The following is a 13,794-nucleotide window of genomic DNA, read 5'->3' on the forward strand; positions in this document are numbered from 1 at the left end:
TTCCACTTCACCTGGTAGACTGAAGCTGATGACTTTAGCGGATATCCAGACATCCACTTCGCAATTTGCTGCGAAAATCCTCTCTGAGTGAGAAGGTGAATAGTCTCCAGGCATGAAGAGGTTGTCTGAGTAGATTGTATCGTTTAGGAAGTTCTCTTGGTAGCTCCGTCTGGAGCAACAGAAGGTTCGGGAACCAATATGCGTGATGCCATAGCAGAGCTATGAGGGTCACCAAAAGATTGACCGATGTTCTGGTCTTGTTGAGTACTCTTCTCATCAGACAGAATGGTGGGCATGTATAAACGTCTATGTTGTCCCACTGTTTTTGGAATGCATCTTGCCAGAGAGCATTGGGGTCTGGGACTGGGGGGGCAATAAAACGGGAGTGTGAAGTTCAGGGCCATTGCGAACAGATTCACAGTCGGCAAACCCCACAAAGCCAAGACCTTGTTGGCTACTAGATAATTCAAAGACCATTCGGAACCCACTACGTGGTCTGCTCTACTCTGCTCAGCTCAGATTGTTGGTGAGCACAATCCTCTTGCCAGGAATGAAGCAAGCTGATAGTAAGACCGAGTGGACTTCCGCCCATCTCAGTATCTCTACTGCTAGATGGGAGAGGGGGTGCAAAAAATTACCTCCTTGCTTTTAGAGGTAAGCCACTACTGTGGTGTTGTCGCTCATCACTACCAAACTCTATATAAGGCCTTCATCTCTAGGGGATTTATGTGAAGGTACTTATCAGATTCTGACCAAAGGCTTGAGCCCGTGTGGTGAAGCATGTAGAGGCCCCCCCCCCCCCCCCCCCTCACACCCTTCTTTTGATGCATTCAAAAACTGCATCAAAGGGAGAGAAGATTGACATCCTTCAGCAGATTCTGTCTGACAGCCACCGTCCAAGGTCTGACCGTTCAGCTGGTCCCATGGGGATCAGAGTGTCCGGGGAATCGAAGGCCTGATTCCAATTGGACTTCAGGCACCACTGGACTTAGAGATGGTTTTCAAGTCCTTTGGTTCCCTACGAGGAGGAAGGTATAATATTCCAAAAGAGATGGCCTTGCGGATGACTCTTTCCTGAGAGGGCACTGGTCCTCTCTGTAGGGAGGAATTACATCTGGCTGTAATGGACAGGGCTTTGGAGGAACCCCTTTTAGGGGGGGCGGAAAGAGTCCATCAAAGAGACCTCCCTATCCTGCCGAGAGGGAGATGGCCTAATCCTTCTTCTTTTCCCAGCTGGTTTTTCACGTGCTACATGTACCTGCGAAAGAATCTCCTCTCTCTATTTCCTCTTAAATGGTGGAGGAAGGAATCTCCTGTGAAGAGGGTCTCGATAGACCGATCCTCCTGATCTTCTGGGGTCAGACAGGAGAGGAACCGGGAAGGTTTGATGTCAGGGGAATCCTTGGTGTCCTGGTAATTGACTGCGCGCGCGGGACAACCCGTGACCGCATGTTGCACTGTATTAACCAGTGCGTCAATCCAGGTGGGTTCTCTATCCCTTGCAATATTGGCTGGAGGATCCTTTGGGGGCTAGAGGCCTTATGTCTGGGGCCCTGAGAGAAAGTGTTAGCTTTCTTGTTTGGTAAGTCTGGCCGCTGGGGCCTTCACCGGGCGTTGATCCTTCGTGGCTGTAGGATGCTTCACTGCTTCCCTCAGTCGTCCATCCTGTATTCGATACACGTCACGTTGGGAATCATCACCGCGATCAGGCGCTTGCGAGTCTGCAAGGGAACAGGTGGAGCAGTTGATCTAGAAAACCGACGGGAGGGCGAACGACAAGGAGCTGGCGCGCAGCGAGATGGCAAATGATGTGATGGCGAGTACCTGGCTGGCTATTCCCGAGGAGGTGGTAACCTGTGAGCTCTGGGAGAGACTCGTTGGTCCGACGATTGACGCTCACGCATTTTGCGTTTGGTGATGGCAAGATCGATGGTCGTCTTGTAATGAGAGGATTTCTCGGTGACAAATGATGATCACGAGCCACCATGCTACAGTCACGCAGTGACGGGTGACAAGTAGCTGGTGGTTCACACGCAGCTGACGAGCAATGCGTAGCTGACGGATGATGAATAGCTAGCGCATAACGGTCCTTGACAGGACTACACAGATGTCTCCTTATTGCAGGTGGGGGTGAACCTACAGGGTGAGAGTAGTTAAAAACTCCAAAGTCTGACGAACCTCCGGAGGGGAACTTCTAAGAGGCTCCTCCGGGGAGGGAACCTGATCTGGCAGTCAGAGGTGACAAATGTTGGTCTGTGGAACATCTCATGAACACAGGATCTCTGGGGGTTCTCACTCGCAAGCAAAAGAGATGTCCGCCAAAGGCAAGATTCACCTCAGACGTTGCTCTACCCTGAGTCGGCACAGCAAAGGGGAATGCCATCTTCGGCATCAGCAGGAGACGACAAAGCAGAGACCTAGGCAGCAACTCGGAGGTCATCAGGAGCAGCACTCGAAGGAGAAGGATCCACCTCCAAGGAGCAGGTGTTCGCATCCTCTCAGCACCCAGTTGAAGCAGTTCCAGCACGGCCCTTCCATGGAGGACTAACCAAGCCCAGCGATGGGCAAACCTGAAACAAATCAGAAAAAGAACAGGTGCTCCTAGGGGAAGGGGCAGAACTGTTTCTCCAGGGGAAACAGTACTGTCCTTCAATATCCATGGTTGACCTGGGGTTAATCAGTCTGCGCTATTACTGTACTCAACTGTTCCCACAAGGGAGATTGATCGAGGGGCTTCGGGAAGAGATCGGGGGTCAAAGAAGAAGTCCGAGACTTCTTTGACTTCGATGAATTCCCCGAAGGTGAAGAATCTCTCTAAGACTTCTTTTTGTGCCTACGCCCAAACCTCTCCCACTGGGAGGGAGACCACTCCCTGCATTCAGGACAAGTGTTATTCCGATCACACTGCCGACCTCTACAGAAAGGAGACAGGTGGTGGGGGTCCGTCTCAACAGAGGACATAAAGGTACCGCAAGGGTGGCCCTCAGGTCCAGGACAAGTGCGCATTAGGCCAAAAAGAAAACACAAAAACACTGAAAAAGGAAAAGAATTAAGGAAAAGAATTAAAGAAAATTTTCCAAAATTTATTCCAAATATCTAAAAATATCAAGTCAAATGGCAAGTCAATGGAAGGAGAGAGCTGCAACGTCCACACTCTACCCGAGCCAAAAGCAAAAGTCAGTGCTCAGCCCATGTGTGAGAGTGAGCAGGGTAGCCATCTACTCCCACCCCTCCCACTAACTAGCGGGTGGAGCAGTTATCCCTCGCTAAAAGTCTATATGGCTCATCTTTCAGCTACGCCGAATGTAATATCATTATAAATAGCAAGGGTTTGTATAGTGACATAACAATTTAATAACATTTCTGCTTTTAAAAGGTGAGGTTATCATAATCTTTACCAATTTAATATCTTCCTAAATGAAAACAACTAATTAAATTATATTTTTCCCTACCTGTCTTGCATTTAGTATATCCGTACGTGAAGAAGAGAAACAATTGCAGAATAAAAATGTCCTTTGAGTTACAGCAAATATTTTTCAGGAAATCATGTTTTCTTATGGTATACTGTATCTAGGTAATCAGATTACTTCAGCTAGCTGTGATAATTCTAATATTGCAAATATTAAAAAAAATTAACATGCTCTAGCATTATTTCATTGAAATGCTTACCAGTTTTAAAATTTTAAATGTACAATGCACATTTTGTTTCTTTACGGAGACCTTTCTCCCAAGATTAACCATGTCATCTTCCCTATGTCTTTTAGATGGAAATGACTTCGAAGATATGTAATGACATGCTATACGAGTCCTAAATACTGTAATGTCATATCAAACATGTTCCTACATGTACTGAATATTACTAACAGCAAGCCATTTCTTGTCAACATTTTGGTAAAAAATCCTGTCCAAGTAAATATTCACTTACCGGTGTAATGAGAGACACCACACCTATGGGTTCTCGAATTAAAATAATCTCCTTGCTTGAAGCTGGGCTTGGAACTACTTCTCCCTAGAAAGAGAAATGTCTTGAAATAAAAAACCTAATTAACAATTATATTACAGTAGATAGATAAGACAATGTCATAAAATTAAATTGTACTAGTAACATTCATAAAATTAAAACACTGTAATAAAACTGAAGTTATAAACCATATGACATTCCTGAGCACATGAATAAATCCTTATTACTCATCATCAACAATAGCCATTTATAAAAAATATTAAATATCTTATAAAAAAAATAAATCCTTATTGTTAATCATATACAACAATGGCCATTTGTAAACAATATTAAATATTAGAGATAATGTAAAATTAATAACATCAGAATTCTGACAATTTTAATAATACAATTTATTACACAAGTATAGAAATAAAAACTCCTTTATTAAAATTTCCTTTATTTCTATGAACCTCCCCTGATGCTCATATTGCTGACTTCCACACTCTGGTGGAGGTGGGATGCCAGTGAAGGAAAGATAGGTAATTTATAGAATTGAAATACTATAGTTTAAAATAATTAAAATTCATAGAATTGAAATACTACAGTTTAAAATAATTAAGATTCAAGAATCAACTGGTCTATATTAATGGTAATAAACTTTCATAAACCATAATTTTTTCTAATAGTTTGTTTATTCCTATGATGATACAAACTTCCGAGTCATTTAATGGGGTTATTACAGATCATGTTTCCAACAACCGGTTCAACCAAAATTTTGGTTGATTTGGTCGTGCTGGTACACACAGCGTATGCGCAAGGAGCAAGTGGGATATTGCTCCCAGCATCTCTTCACAACACTACCGGTTGCAAAGTGAAGAGGTTGTTTTCTACTTCCTCTCTACAATCAAGTCTTTCACATTCATCTCGTCGACCCTTTTGGTGTGTAGCATTCCTGACTTTGGTTTTTTTCATAATTCACTGTCATTTGAGTGTCTTTTCATTAACTGTAAGTTACAAGTGAGTGCTTGTGTCCTGTAAATAGTAGTATTTACATCCTTGCCCAGGACAGGATAACTGTGTGTGTGGCGTCTTTTCAAGCCAGACACACATGGAGACGCTCCCTTCTTGTCCCTCTTGTCTAGAAGAGAGGTTCAAGGGAATCTTTATGTAACTATTGCAAGAATTGGTCTTCCTCCCAGCGAGAGAGCTATGCCTCTTGCCACAGGAATCTGAAAGAGATTGCTTCGTTGCCGAGTCTCCTCGCAACAGGAGTTACAGGAAAATGTCTTCCTAGGTGGTGAAAACCTCCCTGCAAGTCGAGAGCTAGCTGAAGTGTTACCTTCATAAGACGCTCATAAAGAAAGAGTTGAATATGAATAACAAGACCTTGAGGAAACAGGTCCTAGCTCATCTTACAGGATGACCAAAGAAGAGACGTACTCAATGAGACGATCCCGCTAGAGGGAACTTAAAGTTGAGAAAGCTTTTGCCCCTCAGTCAAAAGGCACCAGTGATGGATGAAGACTTTTCATTTCCCAACACATTCTCAGGAACCAGGTATGCCATATGATGATAGGGCCTCTAAGCTGATATCTCCTCTACAAAGTCTTAGGCAATCCATAAAAGCGTATACTGTAAATGGGAATGGGGGCAGCCGGACCAGATTACCTGCGATTGCGCTCCAAGGTTTCCTGGAACTACGTATTCCTTTTGCCCCACCTTTCCCTTCCCTACCTAGAGTAGGGAAGTCGAGTAGCAGTGTCACCAATTCCTATACTTGTTATGATTCAAGTAGGAGAATCGTCAAACCAGATAACGCTGTACGCGTGATGACATCATCACACGTATCAACTTTGCTGCTAGTTAAGAAATTTCTTCACGTGCAAGGCAAGCCCACTATTCATCCCAGGATATTCCCTGTGAATACAGATCCTATACAAGCATTAGGCGCGAGTATACGTCTTCGCAAAGCAGTAAGGTAGAGGTTCCTTCCCTGAAGAGTTTGGATGGTTGCTAAAATTATGGCCCCATGAAGATGCTTCATTTGCATAGAATATTAAATTTTTTGGCAAACTTCCCTTCAAGAGTAGAGGGAAAAAATAATATTCCCAGAAAAAAAAATTAACTAAATTGGTGACTGAGAAGAGGACAAAATTATGTAGGGGAAAGAAACTCTTACAGTTTGCTAAAAGGAGGAAAATTTTTTTCATTAAAGGCAAAGATAAAAAATATCTATCATAAGAACCCCTTAAGAATCAATCCTCTAAATATTCAACTACGCATACAAGTACAGTAGGGTCCCGAATTATGCGAGAATTTGGTCGATCAATGACCTCGTATAAATGGAAAATCGCATATTTCGAAACACAACTAACAGAAACAATTCCATTGGGGCCATGGCAACCAGCAACTTGCCTATTCAAACGTGTTTAATACCAATTTCCAATACTTTCTATGTACTATACTGTACAGTATTTTTTTATAATATCAAATTGTTCTTGTAAATAAATCAAACAATTAATATACTTTAAAGTTCTAATAACTTAAAAAAAAGGTTAAAATTACAACCAGGATGGGTGTAAACACCGTATATTTCCCGTTATAACACGACCCAAAATAGACAAATTTTAATGTTTGTCATATCTATTGTATAAGACAACTGGTGAATAGCAAAACCATCACTCTATAGACTAGCTTTTGTTGTATCATTGAAAATCCAGAATTATCAAAATAAAGGCGATTTTATATCATGCGTTTCCTAAACACGCCAAAAAAGCACAATAAAAACGACAACCAATGTTTTGTTTACGTTTATCTCTAATCATAACGAAGAAACAGATGCATTTACACATCTGTGTATAGGTTAGTTTTTGCATCGACAGCAATCTTACCAAGTATTGATTATATGTTGATTTTGTTATTACCAATGTTCTACTTAATTTTTCTTAGAACTTCCAAATAAATGAAATGAATGCCATTTATATAATGTTTTTCTTTATGATGCCGCCTGAAACGGAAACCTTCCATTTGTTTACTGTACGCTCCATCTTCGAGCATAACAAACAAACGAAGGCATTAAACACGCATGATCAAAGTGATAAATAATGATATTAAAAGCTTTTAGTAAATATGTTATTACAAATATTATTTACCGTATCTATATAAATTCCTACATACGTAGCAAAGCAGGAAAACTATTTTTTTTTTTTTTGCGTTTAATCCACAATAACAAACTGCCGCTAATGACAATGATAATTCACGATAATTCTAAACTGTTACTAAAGATGATTGTCCATTCCATATCCAAAATACTTTTCCTAACTTCAGTTATAAGTCAACTTGTAACCCCCTCAATTATGAAACCATCTAAGAAAAAAAAGTAAGAAGAAGAAGCAAGTACTAGGCCGGTCTTTAAAGTAATTGAACAACTAAGTTACCGCTATAACGTTCGATGTGACAGAGATGGTGCGAGATTGGAGAAAGTAACGAAAACTGAATCATGACTGATTTTCAATATAACTGAAACTTCATGAAGCAACAAAGATTTCATTTGTTAGTGAGATAGAGAGGGGTAAGAAATGAGAGGTAGTGAAAAGTAGCCCACAGAGAGAGAGAGAGAGAGAGAGAGAGAGAGAGAGAGAGAGAGAGAGAGAGAGAGAGAGAGAGAGAGAGAGAGAGAGAGAGTTTTAAATGTACTAAACAAAAAAATATGATAGGTGTGGTAAAAAATAAACCTGTTTATATTATCCTGTCGTTCATAAGGAGTGTGATGTATGTACCTTCTTGGTTAACACAAGTGTTATTTATCTTTATGTCTGTCTGATAATGTGTTTGTTTTGTTGTTAGCAGGGTATAACTGCAGTGGAATTGTTAACTGAATAAAACCTTAGTTCTGGATACACCGGGTTTACTTCAATTTATTCAGTTAATCAATTCAATTGCCATGGAACGGCTTCTGCGCCCACCCCGGTTTGATGTGGACCCTAACTCTGCCCAGGCCACCAAGGAATGGACACACTGGCTGAGGACGTTTACAAACTTCGTTCAAGCGGTGCAGCTGACTACCCCTACGCTTGACAAACTGGTTCTTCTCACTAACTATGTGGCTCCTAGTGTGTATGACTACATTTCTGAGTGTGAGACTTATGAGAAGGCTGAAGAGGTTCTGACATCTTTGTACGTGAAACCGAACAATGAAATATTTGCCAGGCATCTACTTGCCACTCGCAGGCAAAACTCGGGTGAGTCACTGGATCAGTTCCTACAGGCACTGAAGCTACTTGCTAAGGACTGCCAATTCAAAAGTGTAACTGCGGAGGAAGCTTGTGACAGTTATGTTCGGGATGCCTTCATTAATGGTTTGGTCTCTGGTGCAATACACCAGCGTCTGTTGGAGAATTTGACACTGAACTTAAATACTGCTTATGAACAGGCCCGCACTCTAGGTATGGCCCAGAAGCATTCAGCCTCCTACTCAACAGAACCTGTTAATGCTGCTGTGTCAGCAGTGAGTCGAGAGGAGGAATCGTTTAGTGCTGAAAATAACAGAGAGAGTGTTTCTGCTGCTACTTCTAGTGCTCGATGTTTTTTTTGTGGGAACAACCGGCATCCCCGAACTCAGTGTCCTGCTAAGGATGCAGTGAATTTGAAATGTAAGAAGCAAGGACATTATGCTAAGGTGTGCAGCTCTGTGAAACAGACGAGTGGCTCTTCTAGCCCAAAATATTCTGCAGCAATGCTAGCTTCTATAGTGGAGGCCTCCCCTAAGTGTCTTGAAAAATCTATAACACCTCTCAAGCTTAATGGTAGCCCTGTCAGTGCCCTTATTGATTCTGGGAGTTCAGAAGCTTTGTGCGTCATAATTTAGTGGACCTAAACAAACTAACTATGTCTCCAGAGCATGGAAAAGTCTCCATGGCTGATGAATCCCTGTCCTCAAACATTGTAGGTCTGTGCAGTGTGGACTTGGAGTTAAAAGGAGAGACTTTTCACGGTGTTGAACTCAAGGTGTTACAAAGCTTATGTAGTGATGTGATTCTAGGGCATGACTTCCTGAGGAAACATTCTGGCCTGGAAATGGATTTTGGAGGAGAGAAACCTCCCTTGAAGATATGTTCACTAGGTGTTGTTAAGGTGTCCCCTCCTTTCCTATTCAAAAACCTGACACCAGATTGTAGACCAGTGGCTAATAAGTAAAGACTATACTCCTTGAGTGACAAGAAGTTCATTGAAGCCAAGATTGAGCGTATGATGTCGGAAGGAATAATAAGGCCTAGTAATTCTCCTTGGAGAGCTCAAGTGCTGGTGACGTCAGGGGAGAATCAGAAAAGGAGGATAGTTGTAGATTACTATCGTACTATAAACAAGTTCACTGAGCTTGATGCTTACCCCTTGCCAAATATCGACAAGATGGTGAACAACATTGCACGGTACAAGGTGTTCAATACCTTAGATCTGAAAAGTGCATACCATTAGGTTGCAATAAGAGAAGAAGAGAGACCGTACACTGCATTTGAAGCTGGGGGTAAACTTTATGAGTTCAATCGCATTCCATTTGGAGTGAAAAATGGAGTAACAGCTTTTCAACGTGTGCTTGACGAAATCCTTAAGAAAGAAAAAGTAGGTGGTACATTTGCTTATGTAGACAATTTTACTGTGTGTGGTGAGACAGAGGAGGAGCATGACCAGAATTTAAGAAGGTTTTTGAAGGTGGCCGAGGAATACAACCTGACTCTAAACCACAGCAAGTGTGACTTCAAAGTCAGAACCATTAAATTACTTGGGTATTCAGTAACGGATGGGGAAATCAAACCTGACCCAGAACGCTTGCAACCACTGTGGAATCTTTCACCCCCAAAGGATGCAGCTTCTCTTTGCATGACCATGGGATTGCTTGCACATTACTCAAGATGGATCCCAAACTTTTCAGAGAAAATCCGCCCTCTCACACAAGCCAATGGTTTTCCTTTATCTACTGAAGCACTGCAAGCTCTCGGGAACTTGAAGAAAGACATTGCTAGTGCTGTGGTAACGGCCATTGATCCCTCCTCTCTTTTCACTGTGGAAACGGATGCCTCAGGTCATGCGATAGCCGCTACTCTGACACAGAATAATCGCCCAGAGGCTTTCTTCTCCTGCACTCTCACTCGCAGTGAACAAGGACATTCTGCAGTGGAAAAGGAAGCTTATGCCATAGTGGAGGCATTGAGAAAGTGGAGACACTACTTAATTGGACACCATTTCAAGCTCATCATGGACCAGCGTAGTGTAAAGTTTATGTTTGACTCTAAATCAAACAGTAAAATAAAGAATGACAAAATAGCAAGGTGGAGAGTTGAACTCTCATGTTTTCACTATGATATAGTATACCGTCCAGGAACAGAGAACATACCAGCTGATGCTCTCTCCCGCATCTGTGGTGCCACTACTTCTGATAAACTCCGAGAACTTCAGGAAATCCTATGTCACCCGGGAATATCTCGTATGATGCATTTCGTCCGAGGGCGGAATCTACCTTACTCTGTAGAAGAAGTGAAGAAAATTACCACCTCTTGCCAAGTGTGTTTAGAGCTCAAACCTCGATTCTTCAAATACTCGGGACAACTGATCAAAGCAACCCAGCCATTCGAGAGGCTGAACTTAGATTTCAAAGGCCCAGTTCCCTCTCAATCTAGAAACAAGTACTACCTCACAGTTGTGGATGAATTTTAAAGGTTCCCTTTTGTTTTCCCTTGTGCTCATATGACCACTAGAACTGTCATCAGTTGTTTGATGCAACTATTTTCTTTGTTTGGTATGCCAGCATACATCCACACTGACAGGGGTGCATCTTTCATGTCTGAAGAGCTGAAGGATTTCCTGATGAAGAAAGGTGTAGCTACCAGTCGCACTACACCTTATAACCCTAAAGGGAATGGTCAGGCTGGAAAATATAACGGAATTACAGTATATGGAAAACTCTAACATTGGCCCTTAAGACAAGAAACCTTGATGTGTCTCAGTGCGAAACTGTTCTTCCAGATGCTTTCCATTCTATACGCTCCTTGTTGTACACTTCCACAAACAGTACTCCTCACGAGCACCTTTTCCTGCATAGCAGAAGGTCCACCACCGGCCAATCGTTGCCTACTTGGCTCGTCCAAGGAGGACGTGCTCTCCTAAGACGCCATGTAAGACACAGCAAGAACGACCCCTTGGTGGATGAGGTTGAAATCGTAGAGGTGAACCCCGAGTATGCTCATGTGAAGCTTTCAGGTGGTAGGGCGACTAGAGTTTCATTAAGACATCTTGCTTCTACGGCTAGTGACAACCGAGAAAGTACAGATGCTGGGGATCCTGTACATCAGTCCGAGGTTCCTGAGGAATTGTCAGTTACGAATGCTCCCCAGGAAATTGCACGCGGTATCTCCCATGAGGATACTGCTCCTCAGAATGACACTCTTCACGAATCACGTACAGTGCCTCAACAGGTAGCCTCACCTCCTCCACTTCGAAGGTCAGAGAGAGTGAGGCAACCTCAAAAGTACCTTCAGGATTACTCCACGTGAACTTAACTCCGAAGGGAAGAATGTGGTAAAAATAAACCTGTTTATATTATCCTGTCATTCATAAGGAGTGTGATGTACAGTATGTACCTTCTTAGTTAACACAAGTGTTTATTTATCTTTATGTCTGTGTCTGTTAATGTGTTTGTTTTGTTGTTTGCAGGGTATAACTGCAGTGGAATTGTTAACTGAATAAAACCTTAGTTCTGGATACACCGGGTTTACTTCAATAGGTTATAACACATTGGTGCTCATGTAATATCAACTGTATAGATGGTGTGAATAAGCTAAGAAATGGTATAAACAATACTTTGTTACTATATTCGTACGCGCATATTATAGAAAGCGGCAGCTAGACATCAGCTGATCTGATCACAGCCACAAGTAAAAGAAAAATAAGTCAACAATACTCGATTTTTAAAACACACCCAAAATTTAAAAACAAAAGTACACGTTTTCTTAATGTGCAATTAACTATTTAAAGAGTAGCAATTTTCTAAAATAAAATGATGTTTCCTAAAAAATAGTGGTTTGCTGATGAAATCTAATGCCGTATTTTAAGCTAAGATTGAAATGGACGTATATATTAAGAAACCCGATTTTGGTTTCTTCATCTATATGTAAGTATTGTATAACAAGAGAGAGAGAGAGAGAGAGAGAGAGAGAGAGAGAGAGAGAGAGAGAGAGAGAGAGAGAGAGAGAGAGAGAGAGAGAGAGAGAGAGAGAGAGAGAATCAGCTGTTGTAATCGAATGCCTTGTTTTTGTTTCTTGTACAACCTGAAGCGAGGAATTGATCGCTACAACTAACAATAGTCATGCTAATTTCATTCTTAAACTCAGATTGCTATAGGCCTATGTGAAGTAAAATTTTATTTTTACATAGAGAGAGAGAGAGAGAGAGAGAGAGAGAGAGAGAGAGAGAGAGAGAGAGAGAGAGAGAGAGAGAGAGAGAGAGAGAGAGAGATTTTCTGGCATCGAATCTCTCTCTCTCTGAGAGAGGTTTTTTATAATTATGTTATTTTCATTAGTAAAATAAATTTTTGAATATACTTACCCGATAATCATGTAGCTGTCAACTCTGTTGCCCGACAGAAATCTACGGTCGGGATACGCCAGCGATCGCTATACAGGTGGGGGTGTACACAACAGCGCCATCTGTGGTCAGGTACTCCAGTACTTCTTGTCAACACCACCACAATTTTTTCCTCGGTCCACTGGTTCTCTATGGGGAGGAAGGGTGGGTCAATTAAATCATGATTATCGGGTAAGTATATTCAAAAATTTATTTTACTAATGAAAATAACACTTTTCAATATTAATCTTACCCGATAATCATGTAGCTGATTCACACCCAGGGTGGTGGGTGGAGACCAGCATACATGTTAACAAAGAAGCTAAGTATCCCGTATTTTATTTTATTAGTTATTCAAAAATAACATAAAATAAATAAGTACCTGGTAAGGAAGACGACTTGAACCATTACTCTGCCTTTATTAAGTACGTCTTCCTTACTGAGCGTAGCGGTCCTCTTAGGATGCTGAACGACTCTTAGGTGCTGAAGTATAAAGGGCTGCAACCCATACTAAAGGACCTCATCACAACCTTTAACCTCGGCGCTTCTCAAGAAAGAATTGACCACCCGCCAAATCAACAAGGATGTGGAAGGCTTCTTAGCCGACCGTACAACCCATAAAAAGTATTCAAGAGAAAGGTTAAAAAGGTTATGGGATTATGGGAATGTAGTGGCTGAGCCCCCGCCTACTACTGCATTCGTTGCTACGAATGGTCCCAGGGTGTAGCAGTTCTCGTAAAGAGACTGGACATCTTTGAGATAGAATGATGCGAACACTGACTTGCTTCTCCAATAGGTAGCATCCATAACACTCTGCAGAGAACGGTTCTGTTTGAAGGCCACTGAAGTAGCCACAGCTCTCACTTCATGTGTCCTTACCTTCAGCAAAGCAAGGTCTTCTTCCTTCAGATGAGAATGTGCTTCCCTAATCAGGAGCCTGAATTAGTAAGAAACTGAGTTCTTAGACCTTGGAAGAGAAGGCTTCTTGATAGCACACCATAAGGCTTCTGATTGTCCTCGTAAAGGTTATGACCTTTTTAGATAGTACCTAAGAGCTCTAACTGGGCAAAGTACTCTCTCCAGTTCGTTCCCCACCAAGTTGGACAGGCTTGGGATCTCGAACGACTTAGGCCAAGGACGTGAAGGAAGCTCGTTTTAGCAAAAAACCGAGCTGCAAGGAACATGTAGCCATTTCAGATGTGAAAACTATGTTCCTGCTGAAGGCGTGGATCTCA

At 41.9% G+C, this 13,794-nt stretch overlaps 1 protein-coding gene across 1 annotated transcript in view; it reads right to left on the reverse strand.

The window, feature by feature from the left end:
- The window catches only part of Ssadh (succinic semialdehyde dehydrogenase), a 204,628-nt gene that overhangs the window by 77,450 nt on the left and 113,384 nt on the right, over positions 1 to 13,794 (reverse strand). Inside the window, exon 5 of the mRNA XM_068345083.1 lies at positions 3,926 to 4,009. Within this exon, the coding sequence (XP_068201184.1) occupies positions 3,926 to 4,009 (84 nt within the window). The remainder of the gene's footprint in view (positions 1 to 3,925; positions 4,010 to 13,794) is intronic.

The sequence above is a fragment of the Palaemon carinicauda genome, chromosome 21 (assembly GCF_036898095.1).
Source record: "Palaemon carinicauda isolate YSFRI2023 chromosome 21, ASM3689809v2, whole genome shotgun sequence".
Lineage (NCBI taxonomy): Eukaryota > Metazoa > Arthropoda > Malacostraca > Decapoda > Palaemonidae > Palaemon > Palaemon carinicauda.